At 40.7% G+C, this 25923-nt stretch overlaps 1 protein-coding gene across 15 annotated transcripts in view; it reads right to left on the reverse strand.

The window, feature by feature from the left end:
- Positions 1-19762, reverse strand: part of ppip5k1b (diphosphoinositol pentakisphosphate kinase 1b) — a 40412-nt gene extending 20650 nt beyond the window's left edge. For 10 of the 15 annotated variants that reach the window (XR_013767148.1, XM_079162894.1, XM_079162897.1 and 7 more), the window contains exons 1-17: positions 19626-19762; positions 14736-15277; positions 12778-12973; positions 11580-11670; positions 10857-10942; positions 10488-10642; positions 9935-10036; positions 9688-9849; positions 8396-8517; positions 6658-6759; positions 6236-6322; positions 5740-5815; positions 5252-5361; positions 4098-4183; positions 3065-3190; positions 1182-1226; positions 409-530 (exon numbers count right to left, since the gene is read on the reverse strand). Coding sequence is in view for 14 of the 15 variants with exons in the window: in XM_079162894.1 (XP_079019020.1) it covers positions 409-530; positions 1182-1226; positions 3065-3190; positions 4098-4183; positions 5252-5361; positions 5740-5815; positions 6236-6322; positions 6658-6759; positions 8396-8517; positions 9688-9849; positions 9935-10036; positions 10488-10642; positions 10857-10942; positions 11580-11670; positions 12778-12973; positions 14736-14912 (1845 nt within the window). In the remaining variant the exon portion in view is untranslated. The remainder of the gene's footprint in view (positions 1-408; positions 531-1181; positions 1227-3064; positions 3191-4097; positions 4184-5251; positions 5362-5739; positions 5816-6235; positions 6323-6657; positions 6760-8395; positions 8518-9687; positions 9850-9934; positions 10037-10487; positions 10643-10856; positions 10943-11579; positions 11671-12777; positions 12974-14735; positions 15278-19625) is intronic. The other 5 variants (XM_079162895.1, XM_079162899.1, XM_079162892.1 and 2 more) reach the window with 1 other exon arrangement.
- Between the last annotated feature and the right edge of the window lie 6161 nt (positions 19763-25923).

Here is a 25923-nt window from a genome sequence, read left to right on the forward strand (position 1 = left end):
AAACAAACAAGCAGCCCGTTCTCATTCCCAGTTCAAACCAATGCCTCGACGTCTCTGCGTACCGAGGCTCACAGGCCTCGCAGAAGGATGAGGCGGGTCTTGGGCTGCATTCATTCAAAATCCGGCAACTTCCCGCAGGTGTGTGAGGATGTGTGGGTGTGTTTATTTGTGCTTTAGAAGGCTGATGCACATTTTTGTTCTCACTAACGCCAATCCCTCTCTTCATTCACTCTCATGCTCGCTCGACCACCACTGTGCTCATGTGGCACAAACATTGTGTATCAAAGGATTTACAATGAATTTATCTACTGACATATGGCAAAGGAAACATTTCAGTGTGTTTAAGTAACATCAGTTACACATAAAGTATATATGTAGTATAGTTTCTCAGGTACGGGGCAGAGTTACCTTCGCGAAAGCAGCCGCGGTCATCTGCACCCGGCCCTCGTCAGAGGCGTAGATCTTCAGGTCATGGCGGTAAGTGCTGTGCAAGCGCAGGAGGCCACAGCCTGGAAACCCGGCATAGTCACCTGGAAGAATGCACACAGAGTGGCACCATGGTTAACTGGGATTAAGAATCAGCTGAGTCAGGGAGGTGGTTGAAAGAAAAGAGGAAATTTACTCCAGTTGACGTGGGGGCATGCTAGATAAACTAAGTTTTCTGGTGATCTTGTGGGTAAAGTTTTCCTTGAAGCTACAAAATAAAATGAAGTGAAAGTAAAGTGGACAAATGTTGAGTAAACCCCAAACATTACTGAAGACGGCTCCAAATCACACTGATGCTTCATGCACTTTTCTTTAGTGTACAGTCAAATCATCAGCCTGATGTTATGAAAATGTCTTTCATCGAACAAAAAAAAACAACGCCCCAAGGACCCATAATAAAGGAATGCAGTAGGATTAGTGTGAGATGACCTGCAATAGCTCACAACACCAAACTGCCGTCACGTTATCCGACTGCATGTGTGACCAGAACAACAGCCGCTGCAGTGGATCATCTCCAGAACACGTCAACAACGATTCAAACAATGCACAGCAATCTGAATGTGGGACAAACGGGACTAGTCGCCGGGCGAAATGAAACAAAATCACGATGAGATCAGAGCACGTTAGTGGACGACAAACGCGAGGAATGAGAAAGGCGTGGAAGAGCGGCGACGTCCAGGAAACCTTTCTCTTACCAAAGTCAATAGGGGACTCGCAGCCAAGGGACCGGCGATTACCGGCTAGTAGTTTACACAGAGAGCAACGACAGAAGAGAAGAGCAGAGTTAAACTCGTGGAAGAGAAAGAAGCATGAAAACAGTGGCAGTGCATCAGGCAGGTTTGTCCGCTTACACATTGTGTTTCACTCTGGTTAAGATATTAAAAGGTTAGAGGTGCTGTTCTTAAAGCATTAAAGAGTAAAGGAGTTATAGGAAAAGCACTGCCGCATTTCTGTCTCATGCACAACACCTGACATCACAGTTGGGTTTAGTCAGGTTTGATCAGCTGCAGAGGACGTGGACACTGCGCTCATGTCTTCTGGTTCCTGATACAAAGAAACTGTTTATCTCAATTACCGTCATTGCTTTGAATATTAAAAAAAAGCTGCAACCTTTGCACCAGAATGTTGACGCCAATGTGGAAGTGGTAGACAATACAATCTTAACTCTCAAGTTCCACTTACCCGCTGACGGGAGTTTGCCTGTTTGGCATGAAGCTGTAGATGTTCAAAGTTTATTCTGAGCGCTTTTAGGACCTCGAGTTAAGACTGTTTTGCCAACTGCCATTTCCAAAAAGATCAAGAATGAGCTGGTCAAGTATTTAGATGCAGTTTATCACATGCCCACCGATAAACCCCTGACTGTATGTACGTTCTTCAAATGCACAGTCCACATTAATGGCCGTACTGACTTTATTTTGGTGCAGCAAAGATATTGTACAAAGCCAAGATTACGGACATGGCACCATGTTGAAAGTGGCCAGCGATGCAGACTAGTTAGTTTCCCTTTCACCCCTATATGGTCTGTGTGTGTTTACCGTCTTCACTGAGACATGAAACGACTGTTAATCAAAGCTCAGCTTTGGGAAAGAAAAGAGATACGGGACAAGATGAGAAGACACACACAGAGACAGAGAGAGAGACAGAGAGAGAGACAGAGAGACAGAGAGACAGAGAGAGAGAGAGAGAGAGAGAGAGAGAGCGAGAGAGAGAGAGAGAGAGAGAGATACGCTCTTTGGATTATACAGTTCAACCTGTAGGCTCAATTTAACAACAAACACTGAAGTATAATTATGGTGTAATGATATATTATTAATTTACAAACATATTATTGTAAAACCCACATTCTGCTTACATCGTGTACAGTTTGAGACACATTAATAAAATGTAAATCCAAAATATGAAATAAAAAGGGTGGATTTCATTTGAGTTATTTGAATACATGTTGGTGAGGAGTACCATAGAAAGCGACAGGCAGTAAATACTTCAGAGCTTTTATCATTCAGTCATTTTATTATTGTGTACGAGTTTAAGTGAAGGCAACGCCTCAATAACAAAAAGCACAAAAGGCTGCGTCAAGCCTGAAAACCTGGCTTGTCGAGTCTAAAATAACCTCCACCTTCGATCTGCTTTGACACGCTGTGTGCAGTATGTATGCTATGCAGTGTTGACACTGAGCACTGTAGTGCTGCGAGTGGCTGGAAATAGACTTTTATGAGCGAAGGCACACGTGGGAGGAAAGACAAAGCTGTATGATTATTATTTGCCATCATGACTGCGTTATAAAGAAATTACCTGAGATAATGTTTTTGTATTTGCTTAAAGGCATGTGTGTATATGTGTGTGTGTGTGTGTGTGTAGGGATTATTTGCATACGTACACAAAACTCCCCCAAGTAATTCACGTCATGCGTGTTTGAGAGGTGAATTTCACATTGTAAAAGTCAGCTGATTTAATCTGCTTTGACAAAATTGAAAATAAAAAATAAAGATTGAAGAACTCCGTTTACATCAGAGCCAAAGTAGAAGGATCCCTCTTGAGTACATCTGCTAGCTAATGCGAGTGTGAATCCAGTGTGTACCTTGACCTCCAGGGTACATGCAGCGGAAGGCCCGGCCCAGCTCCTCAGCCTGAACCCGGCCTGCAGGCGTCAGCTCGCCGCCCCACTTCAGCACCAGCAGCAGAGACGGGCCGTCCTTCTTACAGTCTGAAAAGCAGCAGCGTAGCGTCATTCATATCAGTAAACATCATACAAAAAACACAACTTTGGGATGTGGAAAATGGAAAACTGCCAGAGGAAGAATGTGGATGTTGTCTGTCTATTTGAAATTTGAAAGAATTTGAAAGAAACTCTATTAAGGGAGACAACTAAGGATAAAACATTGTTTCTCATGCGCTGGTCAATTGTGAAAGTCTTCTTCAGACTAGTGGAGAGAAAACATCCAAAACATCCACATTTTTGGATGTTTATTTTCACTTTGTATATTTGCGTCTGTAGATTTCTCCTAAAGGCACCAAAAGCATTACATAATGCATCATCTGCATCTTTAATCTTAACATTTTAGAAAACTTATAAAACACAATTGTCTTAATGTAAGCAAGTTCTATTCCTAAAACCAAGGCGACATTTTTGTATTTTTATGGCTGTTGACAGTAAACTATTTTTGTTTTTCAAGAGGCCTAAACAATGAGGTAAAGAATAATCACTACTTCATTGGGAATGTTACTTCACAGCCTATCTGTGATTAAATGAATAAAACAGGATCTTTTCACTAGTTAAGTTTCCCGTCCCTGATTTAGTGCTTTTCATTTGCTAAAATGTTTTACCAACTAAAATGTTCCTGGTTCCATTCTTCCCCAGCTGTATCAACAGTTTGACTTTCTCTCTTTTCATAAACATTTTAAAATGACTTACACTGGTCAGTTCTTTTAATAAAAGATATATTTGAAAAGAAGTTACTTCTTTAACTAGCATTCATTTGGAGTCAACTTTTATTTTGTAATCAGATTAGTAACATCTGTTTAGATGTGATCTCTACCGTACAATCACACCATAATAGACACACTCACAATGTGCTACCAGAAGTACAAGTACTACTTTTGTGTGTTTGTACCTTCTTCTTCGCTGGAGGCTTTAGGTTGGCCGTTACGCAGGTAGGTCAGCTGGACTTTCCTGTTGATACCTGAGAAATGTCCGTACCTGGCGAGACAACACAAAGCACACACACATGTTGATATGCACGTAGACGCACAGACATACGGTCAGCACACACAGAAACACAAAAAGGTTTTATCCCACTTTAAAGAATTTTGTTTAAATATTTATTTATTTATGTTCATATAATAACACAGTAAGAATATGCATATACATTTTTCAGGACCTTCGCCTCGCTCAGGAGGCCATCTCACCTTAAGAACACGACTCACAACATTTAGTCGACGGCTACATTTGTGACTTTATTCTCAGAGACGTTGTTCTTTTTATTATTATTTATGTTGTTGAACTCATTTCAAGCTCTTCGAAGAGGAGCACCGGCTAAATCACTAAGATGAAAAGCTGATGCGAGTCCAGTTGAAATGTGGTGAGAACGTCACACACACACACACACACACACACACACATACACACACACACACACACACGCACACAAAGAGAACCACAGTGAAATCATCAAGGACATTTGACTGTGTATGTGTCGAGTGTTAATGGCTATGAATGAATGGATATTAATGGAAATGATACTCGGTGCACAAAACATTAAGAATACCTTCAACCTATTGAATTATCTTTGCTATATCTAAACTACCTTCTTCCTGTTTACACCCATTCATCTACAATTTTAAATCGGTCTGTGTGAGAGAGAGAACAGGTATTCCTAAATATTTTGAACGCACAGTCTGAGTAGACTAAAGAAAAGGAGGGAGGTAAAGCCTCATCCTTATAAGTGAGAAGGGACAGGGTGCGTACTGAGTGTCATTCAAGCTGGATTCCCTTTTGGAGAGAAAGGAGGAGGGATGGGTGGGCAGGAGCAAAGAGAGATGGAGGAGGGAAGAGAAAGCAAAGAGTTAGAGACTCAACTCAAGGGGGGGGGGGGGGGAATAAAGGTCAACATGTCTGTCTGCGAGTACGAGAAAAGATGGCTGAACCCTGGTGGAGTGCTGAAAGGTGAAGAGTGGGTGACTGCTAATGAATGATGACGGTGACAGGAAACAGGAGGATGATGAATGATGTTTGTTTGTTTGTTCATTGATGCGAGACGTCACTCACATCTCCAGGACAGTCTTGAGTTGCGCCAATTTAGATTTCTTCTCCTCGATCTCACAGTCGTTGTGCTGGCCCAGTTCAGCCAGCAGCAGGCGGGCGATGTCCAGCACTTCCTGGGAAACACAAGAGACAGTTATTCATAATTTATCTTTTGATTTTACTTGACAGACTTAAACACACAGAGGAACTTCTGCAAACGTCCTGACTGAGTATCAAGTCAAAGACAAGACCGACAGCTTGAAACATGTTTTATAAAAAGATGATACGGTGACGGGATGAATGCCGTGTGAGCCAAGTATAAATATTTAGACAACAAAACAACAATGGTTTGACATCCATAATAATTACTATTAAGCATGAGATATGCAAACGTATCTGTGTCCTCTGAAACCTTTCATTATACTTAAAGGGATTCAGTCATGAGCTGCCAAAAAAATACAGAAATAATCATGCAGAAGAGAGGGATTGTGGGAAAAAGAAGGAACACTCACTTGTAGTTGTTTTGGCTTCTTCAGCTTTAGTTTTCCTGACTTGTAGCCGCCGTACTTCTCAAACAACTCAAAGAATCTGTGCAAGACAAACAGAATCATACAGCAATATTAAGAAATACAGTTACATTAAATGAGGGCAACATCTTTTAAGTCAAACGTATTTCACATGTTGACTCATCCCTAAATATAAGAAGGTTCAGAGAGATTATTCTTACAGCAGGGCAGAAATGAGAAAGCAGTTCATGCTGAAATGTTATATTGTTACCACCTGCACTTTAAGTTAGACTACTAAATAGACTATAATTATAATAAATTGAATAAATCCAGTTTGTGAGGACAGTCTTTTCTTTCCTCACACAGCTTGCAATTGAATCTTCTTATGCAGTATTTCGTAGTTAGATGACAATAAGGCAAAAGAAAGAAGTCACAACGTGACCAAATATTTGATGGACAGAAAGACGGAGAGACGTCTCGATGCTGAAGCCAAGAGACTTACAAAGGATGTCGAACCTCCATTTTCATCTTTTGCTTTGGTGTGCGATCTCCATGGCGGATGATGGCGATAACGCAGCGCAGCTCCATCCTGAATGAAGTAGAGGAGTGGACGGGACAGAATTAAAATGCGGCAGAAACATTGCACCGCTACAAATGTCCTAAAGATCTCATCCAAGCCTGAAACACACTGCTCATGATCAAGACTGTCCCTGTGGGTGAGAAACCACAGAATACCAACATATTCTAATGAGTGGTAAGTAAATAAAGCAAAAATAATCAATAAATTCTGTTCAATTTTAAAAATCTAACATTGACATATTGATTTTGGTTGCAACATTAGGTTCAAAAGTACTAGGTTTTGAAGTCAAAGACCTGAGGAACCATGAACACCACATGGCCGATACTTTGTATTTCAGTACATACATGGTTCCTGAGGTTGTTGGGACGATGGGGATGTCTTCAGCTTCCATGGGGATGGACCAGGGGATGTGGAACTGGGGGGCTAACTCCCTCATCACCATGTTCCTGGTGAGGCAGAGACAAGTTCATATCTGACTTTAAGACATTATGAGCATTGGAATCAGGTAGAAAGGTAAATATCAAAGAGAGAAAGCAATAAATACAAATGTAAAGTAAACAAACTTTTTATTTTAAGGTAATAATCTTGAATATTTTCATTTAAATAAATGTCTGTTAAGTCACTAACTATGTGAGGTAACACAATGGTGATCGAGGCTACTGATGAAAGTATTGTAATATTTATATATTTGCAGTATTACAAACTGGGCGTCTGGTTTGCATTAGCAGTAACTTCATTTTGCCACAAAGAGTTCCTACTGCTGCAGCTTCACATTAAAAGCATTTAACTGTTAATATGAAGCCACAGGAAATGTGTTTGTCAGCGAGCTCGACACTGACCGACGTCGCTCATTAAAAATGCATCTATAACACAAGACAACGGCCCTTTGGGGCATTTTTTGACAGAGAATTAGTTTGAAATATTGCAGGAAGAACTGCAACAGTCGGTCACAGTCGGTAGCAGCCACGGTGAGCTGTTAGATGAAGAGCTGCAGGCGAAAGGCTGCACAGCTCGACGTTCTCAGCGTCGTGTGCAGCATGAAACAACTCACAGAATGATGGAAAAAGGCCAAGTTTTGCCTGACTTCTTTAATAAAACGACAAAGGTTTGAGCATCACACCTTGCTGGTGTCCATTACTGGAGAGGAGCTGCATTTCCTGCGTCTTTCTATTAGTAAAATGTAAGAGTCTTTACTCGTAAAGCTTCAGTTTCTTTGCCTGGAAGGCGAGGCGATAAATCAGAAACAAACTAAGCTGTAAAGCCGACAGCGGAGTGCTTTGGATGAATTACAACATGACAGCTTCAAGGCAATATTTACGTTACAGGTACGACATGCAAATTCTGCAAAGTGTCAGAGAAGTCAAATAATATAGAGAACAAAAAGAAGAGACAGCTTCTTCATCGCAATCAAACCATGAAATCCAGAAATCTACCAGTTAGAGCTGACATTTACATTCTGGTGCACGTTATTTTACATTATTGACTACTGCAACTAAAACGTTGTATTATCAAGTCTTTGTTCTGTCTGTACGCTTGTTTTCAAACATAGAAAGAAACTGTTATATTTTAGTGTTCTACTCAAACTTAATCTATTTATGCTTCAGGAAAGCTACAAGTGAGTCGGGCCGAATAGTTGGAAGCTTCGTTCCAACGTTGACATTCAAATTGTAAATCAGAATTTCTATTAATTTAGTTTAAACCTTGTATTTCTGAACGGTTACAGATAAAGAACAGGCTACACTAATATATATCAGTAGTGTTTTATTTGTGGCTGCATTTATCAAAATATTCTCCAGAGCGTTGTAAAGTCCAAAAGTCAAGATTTATTGAAAACATTTATAAAACCATAATTTCTCTTTTTTTTAGGGTGAAGACGTCATAAAATATGACGACAGACGTTACAAGCTTCATTCGAAAACCTCAATAAAAGCTTTGAATGTTAAAAAAACAAACAAAGCCTTTCAACAAGAAGGCAATTCAAAGTTCTTTACGTAAGATTAGGCATTAAGAATAAAACACAATGAACAAAAACATGATAAATAGCCTAAACAAACAAATAGTATGTAAAGTGATGTCCCTTACCCCAGCACCTTGGCACAGTCGTCGTAGTATTTCATGGAGTTTTTGACGAAGCTGAAGCCGTTAACGTCACAGACGAAGGAGTGGCCGTTGGCTCTGAGCAGGTCGAACCCGCACACCGTTTGCTAAAAGTCACATAAAACAGAGTTCGACAGATTATAATGTGGAGAAACACAACTTCATTGTGTTACATCTGTCTAATGAAAACAGACTGATTAGTAAACACAGATACGGGATCCAGAGTGATGAGGTCTGGAGTTTGAGTATTTTTGGAGTTTATGAAGCTTCTAACGCGACTAGAAGTGTTTGTCTTTGTTTGTTGAAAGGAACATTTTCTATTTGGGCTCCTACGTAAAAACAACGTTCCTTTGGGAATATTGTGTAATACACAAAGTTGTAATATTAAGAGCTGTACTTGAAAAATACAAAGAACCTATGAATCATTGATTTTCTGTCTTTATTAGTTTGATGTGGAGTTCAGTGTGAACTTGTATTCACTGAACGAGCTGTTGATGTTAATGGAGTAAGCACCAGAGATCCTCTCCATGTGTTTACTGATTGGTGCATAATGTTGGTCAGAACAGTGTGATATGAATCATTATTATTACGTAAAAAAAACAAATTAATTTGTCTGAAACGGCTTGTGTTTACAGTAATTGGTTTACATGGATTTTCTGCCTGCTCTATAATTATTTATTTAGGTCTAATGAGCTGATAGCAGACGCTCTTACTGTCTTGTTGGTTACAGTGTTTGCTACAAATGGATTACTGCACATAAAGAGGTACCCAGCGGTGTTTCTAATGGCTCGGGCAGAAATAACAAAAGGACAAGAGAATGACCACTTTTCTTTGTTTTCCTGCACTACATCCTCTTTATCAGGCCTATTCAACCAGCGGCTCACCGATCAGTTCTCTTACAGAAAAATAAGAAAAGAATAAATCACGCAAACAGCCATTTGGCGACAATAAACCCTTAATTTTCTCACTCAGTGAAAAACAAATTCATAACTGATGACATCGCGGCACAAAAAGAGCACACTCGTAGTGCACAGACAGACGAGGCAGAGCAGCAGCAAGGTATTCAGACCATCAGGGGGAAAGCGAGAAATATACACAAATCTATTATATTGCAATTTATTCCCATGCATCCTGATCAGAGGGATCTCAGTTGTTGTCCCTACCTATAACGCTCTTGATAAATTCTTGGATTTCACAGCACCCTCAATCTAACAAAGGTAGATGCCGGCCCCCTGAACACTATAGCTGACCTCCTCTGCGTGATGATTACAGTTTACCTTGAAGGCCAGGCAGACCTTGCGGGCCACCAGTTTCTCCATGGCGGTCAGCATGACGGGGTAACGGATCTCCTTTCCCTCACTGTCCCGCTCCACCTTTCCATCCAGGGCGGGAGATTTCCGGGCCTCCGCGTGGGCGTAGTCTGGACCCACTGTGTAAACCTGAGATGTCCAGACACACATTTCAGCACGAGTTACATGAATCAACTCCATCCTCCATCAATGGAGTAGTGAACAGGCACCGTACCTTCACATCGGTACCATCCGTGGGCATAAACTCCTCGTAGATGTAGGATCCAGTTTTTCGTACGCTGGTCTCCGGGGAGTACACGCTGCTACGACTCCCTATCTACAGCAGCGAGGCCGAGAGAGAGAGACAAGAAGCAAACCTGTAAATAAAAACCTTATTTCACCTTATTACCCAACTTTTGAGCCGTCTTCTTGGTTTTCTGATTGTATTTTGTGTCATTGATGTTTCACTGTACTGTTTGACTGCCTCTGTACCAACAAGCCAAAACGTTAACTCTGCAGCAGCCATATGAATATTTTCTTTTTAAGTATAACATAATGCAATAACACTGAGTCAAACCCCCAAAAAGAGGATTTTTGTGAGAAACATCCTATCATAATAACATGTAGGGGCATCTTTAAGCAGCTCAACAAGCTTATAAACTTGTCCATCAATGGCAAAGTTTACAAGCAGCGTGACCTTCAGCCTAACTGCTTCCTTGTTGTAAGTAGCTCCGGATCGTCTGCCAATGACTGAACTGTTTTCCCTGCATCACTTGGGAGACCCCTACCTTTCTGAAGAGTCTCTGGCTGCCCCCTCCAGCAGACGTTGGGTAATAGATGTAGACATTGTGGTCCTCTGCACACACGGGTTTCTCCACGAAGGGTTTAGGGAACACCTCCCCGTTCACCTCCACATGGTCCTCCGCCTCCACCAGGTTACACTCTGCACACGGGTAAGACTTTGGGTTCAAACACATACTAAAACAATACAGTTAAAAAGGCAAAAGTGATAAATATGTATGCACTTCGTGTATCCTTTGTTTAACCAGGATAGCTACTAAGATACATTATTATTACGTTATTATGTTATTTCCAGTACAAACCTGGTCAAAATGGCAGAAAAAATTTAATGATAAGGAAAAATAAGGAACCATTACCTTCAGGATTGTCGGGGTCTCGGTTCAACACGGCATAACGAGGCAATTCAATGCCCTCCTCCTGGAGGATCCGATACACTTCCCTCCTGACAGGGAATCAAACACCATTAGAAAAAACTTTGTGTGTGTGTGTGTGTGTGTGTGTGTGTGTGTGTGTGTGTGTGTGTGTGTGTGTGTGTGGCTTTGATCTTGGGTTGGGTAGTAAAACAGGAATAAGGTATTTCAAAATAGCAAGTATGTAATTTCCATTCCGCTCCTCTGATCAGGAAAGGGAACAAGTTGGTTGCATAAAAGAATGCAGCTGCTGCAATTTGTCGAGAAAGAGAAAGACAATGAATCTCAATGTTGTACGATTTGCATTAAGTCAGAAGTATTTCCATCTCGTCCGCTAACTACTGCGACAATGAGCTTAATTAAATGACATGCAAACTCTTGTTGGGAAAACAGTTCAATTCAAGCGGAGAGGGAGCAGGAGGAGAAGCAGCTTTTGTGTGTAGTCAGAACTAAAACATATGTTTCTGGTATTAACGGTAAAGAGAAGAAACACTGGCACAGTACACGCGGTCTGAGTTGTGTTCCCAGTCTGGCCCTGCTTTCTAGAATACAAGTCTTGTTATTAGTCTTTCTTATAAGGGACCATTATTGTAAAATGTCCAGTAAAATGTTATATTTTTGCTACCCCTCAGCCCTGTGTGTGTGTGTGTGTGTGTGTTTAAACTGTACCTGTCCTGTATGAAATACTGCATGTTGAGGTCGTTGAGGAGCAGTGGATTCCTGAGCTTGGCGTACTCCACAGCTTTGTCCAGGGGGAAACCTGAAGAAATGTCACACCAACAAAAACTGAATCAACCCGTAAAACATCTCCACTGATTCAATCAGCCAGCAAATAACTGAAGTAACAGCGACTTTCCTGTTTTGCTTTTCTAATAGTTACTGAGCCTGTATTTAGTTCAGCAGTGAAACTGTCTAAAATTGTCTTGATGGTTCATGAATGAGGTCACGAGACGGTTGAGTTGGAAGTTTGCTAATTTACATTTGTTGGACCTTTATCAGAAAATTAAAAAGGAACAAGTTTCGTCATAACCACTTTACATGTTTTCATAACAGGCTTGAAGTTCTTTGTGTAGATTAAGTTATTTAAATGCATTTAGTAAACTACTGATGTGTCACCAGCGGATAAAAACACACATTCTCAAGGCAACTGTTCACCGTACTGTGCTGAATGTGAATGTCTGCAGGACATATTTGAGGGAAATATTAGTGTTTCTACTTTCTAATAATAACAGCAATAACTCACACTATGTTCCCACGGTCTGAGAAACAATCCCAAACACTGACTCTTATAAAAATAGAACGGAAAAACAGTCTCATGTGATAAACTCAAATACACACAGATCAGTGTCCAACAGAAACATTACTTAAAGGACCTCTATGTGACATTTAGAGCATTTACATAGCGTCAAACAATCAATAAACTAGCAAAATAACTATTTGCTCTGTAAGATATAGTGGAGTAATGTCTACTTGAGGTCTGTGTGTGTGTGTGTGTGTGTGTGTGTGTGTGTGTGTGTGTGTGTGTGTGTGTGTGTGTGTGTGTGTGTGTGTGTGTGTGTGTGTTTGTGTGTTGTAATCTGAGCTTCTTTGTTGCCACACGTGCCTTTTAGTGCATGTGAGCGTGCCCCACTTGTTAAACACTGTTAACTCGGTCAGCACTGTTGCCGTTGTTTGCACTGTTAGCTGCGAGCTACCGGCTCAGCGGTCGCCATGTTGAGAGCCATGTGGAGGCAATAGATATGCTCCGAATATTGATTTTAGCATTTAAATAGTGTATGAATGTTTGTCTAAATATATATACATTCTAAATGTAAATGAGTGTGTGCAGCCAGCAACATGTGTTCAAGTGTCTATCGTGTCTTTTTACCTTTGGAGTGGAAGGAGATGAGGCAGTCGCAGAGCGGCCATTTCTCCACAGGCTCCTCCAGGATCACCTCCTCGGGAAAGATCACCATGTCGATGTAGTCAAACTTACAGAGTCGCTCCAGGATCTGAGTCATGGGTTTGGAATTGGACTTCTTCATCATGGCACATATGCCGACCACGATCTGTCGCTCTGGTGGCTGGCGGACAGGACAGGGAAGACAAAAGAAGAAGAGCAGAGATGTCATGAAACCACTCTTGGTGGGTTTTTCTAAATGTACTGCATATTGTGAAAAAAAAAGTAACTATCCCTCTATATCAGGGGTCTATACCCGCGGCTCCGGAGCCGCATGCGGCTCTTCAGCCCCTCTGTTGCGGCTCCCTGAGGCTACATCCAATGCTACTGGAGTGGAGTTTGGAGTTTTAAAACGATCTCCGTACACACAGCGTTTCAGCATCGTATTCGAGATGATCTCCAGCCAGACTACCACGCCTGAAAACTAATATCACGTGACTATACGCGTACACTGGGCACGAAGGTGCAGGTGTAAACAGGATGTAGATTGGTTGCTTAGTTAAAATAATAAGACAGAGTAATAAAGGAGTCTTTAACAATGAAAGGTCGTGCTTGATACTTTGCTCTGCTGGTGACTGAAGTCTTTGTCGTTCTGGAGAGCAATCGATGTTTTGTTCCTTTACAGTTTATGCGTGTGGACTTCACAATAGTTGTGCAGAACAAAATAAGCATTAATAAGGAAAGGAAAGTCCTGTTTTGTGTCCGTCCTCCTCAAAGCCGCTAACCGTGACTTCAGACGGCCGCTCCGTAGGGCTGATACTGCTGCAGCAAACTGAGCAGGTTTTTTTCCTCCTCTTCATAAGAGTTTGATATTGTTATAAAAACGGGTAAAATGTCAAGAATTGTCTTTATTCTTGTTCTATAATTTCACAAATACAACAAACTATAGTTTTTGTATGTATAATATAACTATATACAAAACTTTATAAGCTGTGATATCAAATAGCTTTTGCGGCTCAAGACACATTTTATTTGGTGCAAAATGGCTCTTTGGCTTGTAAAGGTTGCCGACCCCGGCTCTAGATCCTAAAGTGTCATGTGACCTGCAACTGTGGCACCTAAACCTTCAACACATACACTTGGGAATTTAAGCCTCTTGAGGCACATTTGTGATATTGGACTACATAAATAAAATGTACTTAATTGGCACAAACGTTGGTACTTACAATCGTGGAAATAGACTTTAAATTATTTTGCTTGTGGTAGTGGATTTAAGAAAATGACTTTTGTCCAATTTATAATCAACCGTCAATTATGATTCTAGTATGTAATGAACTTCACAGCTTCCTATGGCCACTAATGATTAATTATAGTATGATAACAGCTGTGTCTTTATTACCATCAGATCGTCCAACGAAACCTGAAAATGTCACCATTCTGTACTACAAACATGAGAAAGCTTTTGCTTCATTAGCAGCTAAAACTCTTTCCCACGCATGGAAAATGTATTTGATTCTTGAGATAATTTTTCTGTAACATGGATCCTTACAAAATAAGTGAGAGCGTCTCTGCTGCTGTGCCACAGTGGTTGATGTGACAGCTAGAAGTTTGAACTCATAGTATGTGAGCAGCTAACACGGCTCTACCATAAAGTCCTTCTACAGCTGCCAGAGGCTTTAAAGCTGTTTATCTGCTGCACTGTTCTCACGCCAGCCGTGGTATATTTTTGTCTCCATTTCTTTTTCCACTCCAAATAAAAACTTTCCCCTTTAAGATTTACAGGCCTGTTAAAACTGCCCAGAAATGACCAAAGCTTTGGCTTCCTGTTCCAACATTAAAGCCCCTTTTTCCCCCCATTGTAAATGTACAGTTATTAAGCTATTATTAATACAATAGCATTATTTTCACTTTGATGTAAAGTGTCTTGAACACCACCTGTCACCTACCGACTCATCGTCATAGTCGTCCATGTCTTCTTCTCGAAACATCTCGTTCTTCATGCCTGCCTCCATTTGACCCATGTCGTGCTCGTCATCCCCACAGCCAACCACGAACCAAGGAACGCCTCTGTCGCCCCGCCCCTCTCCGTCCTCTTCTTCTGGTCCGACGCAGGGCTCGCTCATCACAAGCCACCGCCAAACATGGCTGCTTCCGGGTGGCTCCTCCCCTCAGCTGGCGATTACAGCAGGAAGAAACCAGAGTCTACTGTGTTGCACCGTCGCTAGATGACCGACGCCTGAGAACCTGGTGATAAAGCAAAGAGTCCCGACGGTGGCTGATAACGGCTACGTGCAGAACGTGTTGAGGTAGAGGAACACGAGGTAGATCAGAGGGAGTGGACTCCACGTGTGTTGAGGTAGGAAGTCAAGATCCTGGTTGTAAAACTCCCCGAGTCAGGACAGAGGAGGTCTGGCTCTGAGAGAAGACATGACCGAGTCTGGAGACGCTTCTTCACACAGGAACCTCCAGGAGCAACCGTTTTATTGCCCTAGGAATAAAAAAAAGAAAAAGTTCAAACTATTCTTTTGGGAGGAAAAACTGTTTACGCAAAACACTACAAACTTGAGAAGTTAATCCACATGTAGCAGTGGCACAGACACCAGTTACAGCTGTAATAAGTATACACACACAGCGTCTGAATCACAGTCCTGGTTGTTGCACTGTTGCTAAATGCACCGCTTGACAAGTAAACGACAGACTGCAAGATGAGCCACAGAATAAGAGAAAAACTATCCATTCCGGAGGAAACGGGGTTATTGCAACACTCAAGAAAAATGTTACTTAAGATATGAATCAAGATTTTGTCTTGAGTGAATTTCTGGTCTTGTTGACTGTTGAAATATTTAAAGATGATGTAATTTATGTATTCATTGTGAAAGGGCTTTTACAGACATGCTAGGTATTTGTAGAAAACTGAACTGGAGCAGCTATAGAAACAGATAAAGAGAATCGATCATTTAAACTGCTTCAGCTGTAAGTATGATACTTGATATTCTTGTTTTTATTGTACAAATCAGTCGTGAACATTGCTCCCCACTATATCTGTACTACAGTTATCAAGTATTACTCTTAGTGAACATCAGGAACCTCTGAGGCAGAACAATGGAGCTTTGAGCCCGTTCCAATTCCCCCCCAGAAGGAGAACGTCGCGTCGTATGCTTCTGCTGCTTTATTACCGTGTGAACACTATTCTGATTACTATACTTTGTATTGCTCCAACTTAAAACAAATACACCACTAATATCTATTCTAGCTATATGAAATGACAATGCACGTCATGCATACTAAACTCAACCAATATATACTTAAATATAAGTGCGTTGGGCATTATAACCTTAATAAAAGCAGGACTTTTGTTTCAGACTGCATTAGTTTAAGCTAGAAGTGCCTTATTAACGGAGTGTATTTCTTCTGATTATACTATAAAACTTGACCTCCACTCTTTTCATAGTAAAGGGGGGGGGGGGGGGGGGGGAGTTAGAGGAACTTCAGTTAGAGGAAGTCAGAAAGTATCCCGTATGTAGCAGCACTCAATGACGACATGACTGAACACTCATAACGCACATCAGACACACTTCTAATCGTCTCTCGCCAAATATCCGACAGTTAACGGCTGCCAAATTTCACCAAACAGTTGCAACACTAGTGCTTCAAGATAATGGACGTGCGCGGCCACCGCTTATCTGAGATACCACGTAATAAAGAAACAAAGCTGTTATGTCACTGACTCAGTGACAGAGCGAGCTGTGACACGTGGCCAAGCTAGAAGAAGACACGCGCCGCTGTGGTATGTCCACAAATAGTAGACGCACTCAATGCTGGCTCACATGCCTCTCACCAGTATAGACTAACACCCCCCCGACCCCCCACACACGCCTTCAAACACCACCCACACTGCCCGCCCACCCCCCACGACAAACAGCTGACTCCAGGAACATAACGGTGGATCGTATCACCTCTTGGTGAAGCGCCACGCAGTCCTCGAATGACTGCAAGAACGTATTTGAAGTCACTTCCACTCCACATTTGACGAGATGTTGCCTGACCTTGGTACCCAGAAATAACAGTGTCCTTCCTCTGCCGGGGGGGGGGGGGGGACTGGCAGGCGGAGCAAAAGGCAAAGATAACTCATCGTTACTGAAGCTCTGAGGCGATGACAGGCCCCACTAAACAACGTGGAGGCCCTCCTTGCCGGCCCCGGGTCGGAGAACACCAACAGAGATAAAGTCGTAAAAAGATATGAACTGCTGCGCTTGAGTTTACTTTACCTTTTCTAGACTAAGGGCACAACTTTTACTCCAACTGACATCACACACTATTACAAATATTATGCATCAAATCACACAGAATGTAATTCTAACCAGAGATCAAAATAACTTTCAGCTCTGAGCTCAGCTGATGTCAGGATTGGCTGTAAGGGAGGGAAGGAGGACTCATGACGTAACACACCTGATGGATCGGTTTTGTATCCTACTATCATGTCTTTCCAGGCATCCTGTGCTATGAAGCAACATTTCCACAGAAAACCAGGCATTTGCATGTTGGAGGTATCAGCGTGTGTTCACAGGGCTGCACGGGTGAAAAACGACACCGAAATCTGTGACGAATCTGTAAATCTGAGCTATGCATTCACATGTTGTGTGGTAAACATCTATTGTTGTTATGTTTCCACTGGATTCCTATAGTGGTACTCGTATTTGGGATAGATATTGTACCTAAATATTTCATAAATACAAACAAAAAACTGTCAAGCATCCAAAGATGGCCTGGGTCAGATTCTTAGTCCTGTTTACTGATTATATAATTCACCAAATTATCTTAATTGGCTCTATTTCCTGGACGCCAAACTAGGTCGATAAAATCATAAATTACTTCATGATCCTTGCACTGAGGACACAACGGAGGAAAGAAAAGAGACAGAAAGAGAAACCAGACTAAACTTGCCCTGTGATCTCCTCTCTGCCGGTGAAATTGTAAAAAAATTAAGTAAAATCCTGCGTCACCCATGAATAAATTAGGAGGCTGATTAAAAAGCATCCCCAGCTATCACCTGCAGGGCCTCGTGCACGGATGAGTCACTGCGGAGCCGGAGATCGGCTCCAATAAAAGGCTTTTAACCTTTGAGACCGTCTGCCACAGGAAGCCCGGGTCGTGTTCATGACCGGCGAGGCAGGAGACGGTCGTCAGCCCCGATCACCTCTCTGATAACACGGCACACGAGAAACAACCCGGCACACTGTGCAGGAGGCAACTGTCAACTACAGACTCATAACTTGTGGATTGATCTAACATCTGGGTCATTTCCAGGAAATAAAAAATGACATGATGACGTCTCTGTGTGTGTGTGTGTGTGTGTGTGTGTGTGTGTGTGTGTGTGTGTGTGTGTGTGTGTGTGTGTGTGAGAAAGGTGAAGCATTTTGCTACGTCCAGTATCACTACGTCTCTATCAGGGTCAGGACGATGCTGAACAAGGGAGCAAATTGTTATCTGAAGAGAGCTCAAGACTGTTAATTATTATATTCAATAAAACGTTCTGCAGAAAGTCATCGAGGTTACCTGGAACACTAACAACCTCCCCCGAGGGTCAGAAAACATGCCGGTGGTGTTTGTAGGACACAACTACCAGAGGAGCAGCCGTTAAAGACGCCTCTACGAGCTTGTAAACACACTATGCACCATGACTTTATTTTCTCACTTCTGATGAATTACTACCTCTGCCAGGTGCATACGGCGTTCAGTGTTACAATAAAATGAAGCTGTGATGAGTCCCTGAGGAGAACACTGCAGATAACAGAAGAGATGAACACAGATAGAGTAGACGGGTGAACATCTAAACGTTATAACATGTTATGTGCAATTCATGAATGAGGGGTTAGAAGAAAAGTAGGCATCAAATTAGTAAATGTTCCCTAAAATAACTAAGCACTGATCATATCATATTGCAACCATTTGTTTGTCCAGAAGTGACATTAAAACAAAAATAATTCAGATAAAATGTCAATGTTTCTTCACAGGTTTAGACATTGTTTGTTGCTTTTTTGGATGTCTAATTCATTAAACAGTGAAAATACTGTTAATAATATTAAATATTCTCCTTTTAGTCCAAGGTAGTTTGTCAGCTAAATGACTGATGGTCTTCTTGTTGATGCTGTTTCTATTGTTGTTATGTAATCTGGATCTGTGCCGTTTGCCAGATTATCCCTGGTTAGGTTAAAGGACATTTACAAAGATGTAAAGATTAGTCGATCAATCCATTAATTGATCAACAAAGTTGCAAACAAGCCAAGTCTCTCTTCAGGTTCTCAGTGGTGTGAGGACGTCCTGCTTTTGTTTGTCACAAAGTGTCTAAATCATGTTAGTTTAGATGGAACTGATGACATAATCCCTGCTCTACTACTGATCAACACACACACACATACATATATATATATGTACACATACATACATATGTACATACATATATATATATATATATATATATATATATATACACATATATATATATATATATATATATATATATATATATATATATATATATATATATATATATCTCAACACCAGATATCACAGGTGTCCAGCAGTCTGTTTTAAGCCACAACCTGCTCCTCGAGTCCCTCACGAGACACAATGAATGAATCCTTTTGGAGGTTTAGTAGTAATACACATATAAACACGTCAGTGCGTCGGCCTGCTCGCTCCACAGCGCTGCTGTTACATACAGTCAACTAACACCGTTTAAAGAGCGTGCCTGCTTTTGTCCATTTCCACCGACACAACCGCAACAATGCAACTTCTCGCAGTTGCCGCCGCCGCTGCAACAAATAAAGACTTACCGGGGGAAAGCAACTTCAGTCAGCTGCTCACTTCCTTACTGTCTCTGACTGAACCGGACTAACGGTAGAGCTGTTGCCTCCAGAGTTCAGTTGTAAAGTTGTGAGCTAACTACACGCTAAAGTTCACGCGCGGGCATCCGTGCTTAGCTGCTGCTGCCGCTGCTAGCTTCCTTTTCCTTTTCTTCACCTTTTGTTTTTTTTCACATAAAGTTACGTTTTTTTCAAATCCTAGTCATCACTGCCACCTATCGGTCAAAGTGGTAAATTGCAGCACTGCACGCCTGAAGGACTGATAGAGGGAAGTTAATAGATGCATAATATAATATATATAAAATATAATATATATAATATAATATAATATAATATATATATAATGTAATATAATATAATATATATCATATAATATATATCATATCATATCTTATAATATCATATCATATGATATTATACAGCTGTACTATACTGTAATTATCATTACTGTTACATTGTACCTTACATTACCTTACATTTTATATCCCGTACTATGTTGTACTTTACTATATCATATTGTATTACGTTAATATGTTATACTGTCTTATTGCGTTATTATTCTACATTAAGTTTTCCATATTACTACAGACAAACACTATAGTAAACAATGTATATTACTCTGATGTACGCTGTTTATATAAAATACTAGATCTTCTGGCTCTATTGCTGATAATGACATTGCTGTCACTTTACCTTGTAACTTTGTCTTTATTTGTTCTTGTAAAGTTTCTATTCTTACTTATATTGATTTGTTTAATATACATTGTATTTTTCTTTTACTTTCTATCAATCTGTGTGTATTCTGTCCTTCTGTTCAACAACTGAATCTTATTAAGTCAAAGTATTGTATTCAAATTCCAATTTAAGTAAAAGTACATCAGCAAGGGGTCAGAAACTAACAAGTCTGAGAACCACTGATTAAATCCGTAACACTGTGTATCATTTTTTAAGCTTATCAAATATTTTTAATGGCAAATCTTTCAATTAAAACATAACTAGCACCTCCAGCTGTCCAATAAATGCACAGGACTAAAACATCTACTCTTTTAATTTAATATTCATATTAATGCAATGTAGTGGAGCAGAAGGATAAAGTAGCAGAAAATGGAAATACTCAAGCAAAGTACCTCTAAGCTGTACCTGCTACTGTACTTATTGTAGGCATAAACAGTCTACATTAAAAGTATATCCCAAAATTACTGGTATATAGAAACGTGCAAATGCACATGTATCATCAAATGTGGATCATATTTTAATCATTTCAGAGGTAAAACACAGACTTTTTATTTTGTTAAGTGAAGTTATTTATCATGCCCTGCTGGAACCACACACAGTCAGCTGAGGTATGAAACAAGATTTCTATAATCCCACAGTTTGCTTCCCATTGAGCCAAATTCCCAGCATCAGACTGGCGCTGGTCGCTGCCAAGCAGCCCGGTGTGGCTGATGTGAGTCTGGCAACCTGTCAAGAAAATGTGGAGAAGCTCTCTATCCCATCATGCAATAGGACATGAGAAGTGAGTCTGTGCTGCGAGCATAAGGAAGTAGTGTTCACATAAAAAAACAGTAACCACCTCTCCCTCCCTCTCCTCATCTTCTCTCTCTCACCACCTCACCAGCATCCACAAAAATCTCTTGAATTATGTAATGCATTTAAGAAAAAAATCTAAATGCTCTCTGAAGCACCCTGTCTTCACTGATTCAATAGGCGCACTATCATTGATGGCCATCTTGGATTTTGACAAACACGTCTTTGTCCACTTTGAGTCACATTCAGCTCACAAGGAGAGGAGAGGAAACGGAGGCGTAAGGTCTGTGACATTAAAGGTATAAGACGGTCAGCAGCCAAATTAGCCTGGACTCCTATAGAGAAGAGCTATAAGTGTGCGCAGTCACCAAATGTAGCTCTGTGCCCGAATAAATGGTTAATGTGTACTTTCCATGGATTAAGAGTGCGCACAGTTACTAATGATGGATAATGATGTGAACAGGTTCAACATGTGTCTTTCTTCCTTCTCTTGCTCACTTTCTCCCACCCTTCATGAGAAAGAGGGAGATATTTGCTGTTGCTATGACTCATAAACTCATTTACTGGAACTGAGATCAATCTTTATACAAAACTACATTTCTCTCTTTAGGCCAATGGCGGCTGTGGAGGACATTTTATTCATTTGAGGCTTAAAATAGCTGCAGTAATGACAGAGATGCAGAACGGTGCGCTTCAGTCGGGCTCGCCATTTGTCACATTGGCCAAGACGCAAAAAGTAATTACATTTTACTGATGAAAATGCACATACAACAGCATGCTTTCAATGTAACTTAATTATAGAACTAAAATGATGTAAACTTTACAATTTACATGAGGTTGATTTTCAGACTGTTACTGTGCAGCTGGTAAGCTCCAAACTGGATGTCACCTCCTGAGATGGGATAGCTTAAAGTCCCTGATCTTATTTCAACTGGAAAATATTATCCACTCTGTGTCACCTAGTTTAAAAAAATAATGGATTTCAGTGTTAATAATATTCTTCTTTAGATCTACCAGCGTTTCCACATCAACAATTGGGTGAAACGATAAACAGTGCATGCATGCGAATGAAAAAAAACATTATCTGAACGTCTATAAGTTCCCATCTTTATTAAAGCTTTATTATGCTGCAAAGTTTAACTGGCAAAATGAATGAGTCTCAATAACTGGTGGTCAAACAAATCCTTTTTTTGTGTCTTGAGATTGAAAATTGGGTTTAATTTTCGTTTCCTCTGCAGTGCGTTTGTCTTTCCATCAGCGTCACTGAGTGAAATTCCTGCACACATGAGTGACTACAGCATCCTATACCCTCCAAAAGCCACTTGAATAATTTCCCTAGAAGAAACATCAACAGCCTTTTAAATATAATCACAAAATGATGAGAAGAAGATCTCCTGTGCATCCATTTTGTCCAGACATGCTCACCAGAGCTATCAGCGTGGTTCACACAACCACACATATACACTTTTATATATAGTGAGCGAGTCCTGACAGCCATAAAGCGCCTATTCACCTCTATGGAGGGGCTGTAAAGCAAAAAAATGCAGCCCTCTAACTTGATAGACTGCCAGAGGCTGTGTCAACACACACACTCACACACACACACACACACACACACACACACACACACACACACACACACACACACACACACTGCTATTTTTCCTTAATGGATAGCAGGACGAGATGCCCAGCCAGGACTGGTTGAAAGAAGGCCTTATGACAGGGACACACACACACAGACGATATGGCAAGCAGCCTTCATATTAACAACTTGTGTACCAGCCAGCCTGTGTAAATAGTAAACTAACCAATTAAGACCAGAAAGTGATTTTACATTATGCATTTGGAGACTGCAGGATGACAACAGCATAATATGATGTATGAGCTAATTCAATGCACATAGAATTCCTCATCTGTTGACAGAGTTGGTGCTCTATTGGTCGAGGAAAATGGCAGCTTTCACTCAAACAAATGTTCTTATTATATTCTTACAAAAAGTTTGAGCCAAACAATGTAAATAATTGTAGAAATGCTTAATGTGATCAAAAGATGATCTTGAGCCTTGTTTCAACATGATAATAAACCGTAAATAAATGTGACAAATCAAAGAAAATATCTGAATAAATCAGATGGAAAACATAACAAATGCAGATCACAACCATGAATGGGCTTCTGGTCACAGACATGCAAAAGGCCCCACCGCCTCTCCACATAAGAACAAGACTCACAGAACTTATAGATGCTTAGCGTCTTTCTGTTGTTGTTTTGTGTCTCTTAGTTGTTACGCATCTCTCTGTGGTTTTGTGGTCTGTGTGGACATTTTGTGTGTCTTACAGTTTTTTTCAATTGCTAACAAGCAGTGTTCAATACTGAAACCACATGTTCAAAACTCTTCATACAGTCTGCATTACCAAGATTCATTTTGGCCAAACGGTTAATCTAACCTCCAAAACTCACTCAGAATCAACAAAACACTTCATACATGTCTCAAAATAAGCTCGTTCCACCAATCACTGGCAACAAATTCTCATTCAGAAAACATGCATGTCACTCAGAACACACTGACCTAAAAAACAGTAGCAACAGGGAGCATTACATAAATTTACTTTTATTTAGTTAGAATGAATTTTCACATAAACAGTATTTCAATATAGAATAACAGATTTTTAATGTATTGAATGTACTAAAGCATACGTATGTAACAAGAATGAATCAGAAATATATATATTTTTTAATATAGTACTTTATTTGTGAAAATACTGTAAATAGGTGACAAAAGAAAAGAAAAAAATCCTGAAATTCCAGGACAAAAAAAATAAAAAGTCAACACATCAACAACACGTGTAGTCTAATCACTCATTGTAAAGTTCTGTGATGTTCTAGTCCTCCCTCTCTCTTGGATCAGGCCACATGTTCTCATCAACATCACATCTGATGTCTTCTCTGGCAATGCATCTTGGAAAGTATCTTTTGGAATGTCTAATCCAACCCTGGCAGTCTTCAGGAGAAATGTCTCCACACCCCGCATTCATTGCCTCCAGTAAAGTCATCTGGTCATAGATTTTGTGGGATATCTAAGAATTACAGCGCATTCATTTCTCTACGTGTAGCTACGATTGCTGTATGAGAACAGCCTGTAATGCTATAATGTTGTGCTCTGGTATGACAAATGTCAAACGCACAACAATGATTTTGTCATATGTTTATCAATGCATACTGTCCATGCAAGTGTGTGTGTGAAGTCGTAGTGTGTGTGTGTGTGTGTGTGTGTGTGTGCTTGCCTGTGCGAACAGAAAGCAAATCTACCGGAACAGACGCCTCAGCACTTTTCCTGAGCTTGAAATTTGTCACCTTCAAGAAAAAGCCTCAGTCTGGTTCTAGTTGATCCCGGCTACCTGTGTCAGCAATATTCCAGCTTGTTTCCAGCGTTGCGAAGGCCCATATTTGGATCATTTGAGGCGAAGCAGAGAGGAAACACAAGCGTCTCTGTGTTGACCTCCCTCGTCCACTCTGAGAGGTCTTTCAGGTGGACTCTGCTCTCTTGTAAGTCAAGTCTGCACTCACTGAGACTGCAAATGAGCTGAAAACCGTCACTATGAATAATGGGTTTGGGTGTGTCGCGACAAAGACACACAGATAAACACACATTTAAATACAGAAGGAACAATTTTGGGTGAATGTGACTCTTAGGACGAGTTCATTTATGGAAAAAAAATTAACAAATTCTTCATTTTTTGTGAGAACAAAAGGGTCATTCATGGCTGAACTAGCATGAGCAACAGAATATCACAGTCAAGTACTATTAAAAATTACTGATTTTGTGAGTCAGCTCAACACCACAGACATACACACAATTTCTTTACAACCCTGGCTGTGGAAACAGATTACACGTCAGTTTGTGGAGACTCATTGTGTGCCTTACCCAACACATAAAGCCTATACACTCAACACGTTTAACAACCTCTGTGTCATTTCAGGCAAAAGACACTAAAACATAGTGAAAAGGTTTTTTTTCCTGCTGCCACAGACAGAGTGGTTCAGTTCTTCATACTTTTCATACAGATCGTGTATGTCCACAACAAATCTCATGTCGATACAACGTGTTGGTGAAGGCGATGAAAGGTTCCTTCAGGGGGAACTGACCAGATAGTGAGCCAAATATCCTTGAGAAGTGCCACAACTCCATATAGAAGGCAGATGAGGTGGTTTGCCACCAGAAAACTTTTAAAAAGCAATGTTGAAAGCAAAAGAAGCTGCAGCCTCACAGCAACTTCTGTTTCCTCTCCTTACTTCAATGAATGCCATTTGGCCTCAACTGACCAGAACCTACCACCTGCCCAGGTGTGTGTAGGGTGAGCTAAACTGAGATTAATGAACATGTCAATAATACAAGATCTCTATTAGTAATGACACCTCAATCTATGGGTACCCATCCATACCAATGAGCACACAAGATATCATAGAATGCTGAACTACCTTACCTATCTTCATCTTATCATCCTCAGGCCTTGCTAGAGAACCCCAGTGGCAATGACAAATAACAACATCTAGCTTTTAGATTTCGTCACAAATTATTAAAATGTTTGTAAATTCGTCAGCAAGTTGATCCGCTGTTAGAAGGTCTAGTGTTCTCTCGGATTGAGCACATCTGGTTTATTTTTTTGTTCTTGTCGCTTCATGTGCGGTGACACGATGTCCCACTGGTGGAGGGAAAGTTAATAGTTTAGCTCTAAAAATC

This window comes from Pholis gunnellus (assembly GCF_910591455.1).
Source record: "Pholis gunnellus genome assembly, chromosome: 7".
NCBI lineage: Eukaryota > Metazoa > Chordata > Actinopteri > Perciformes > Pholidae > Pholis > Pholis gunnellus.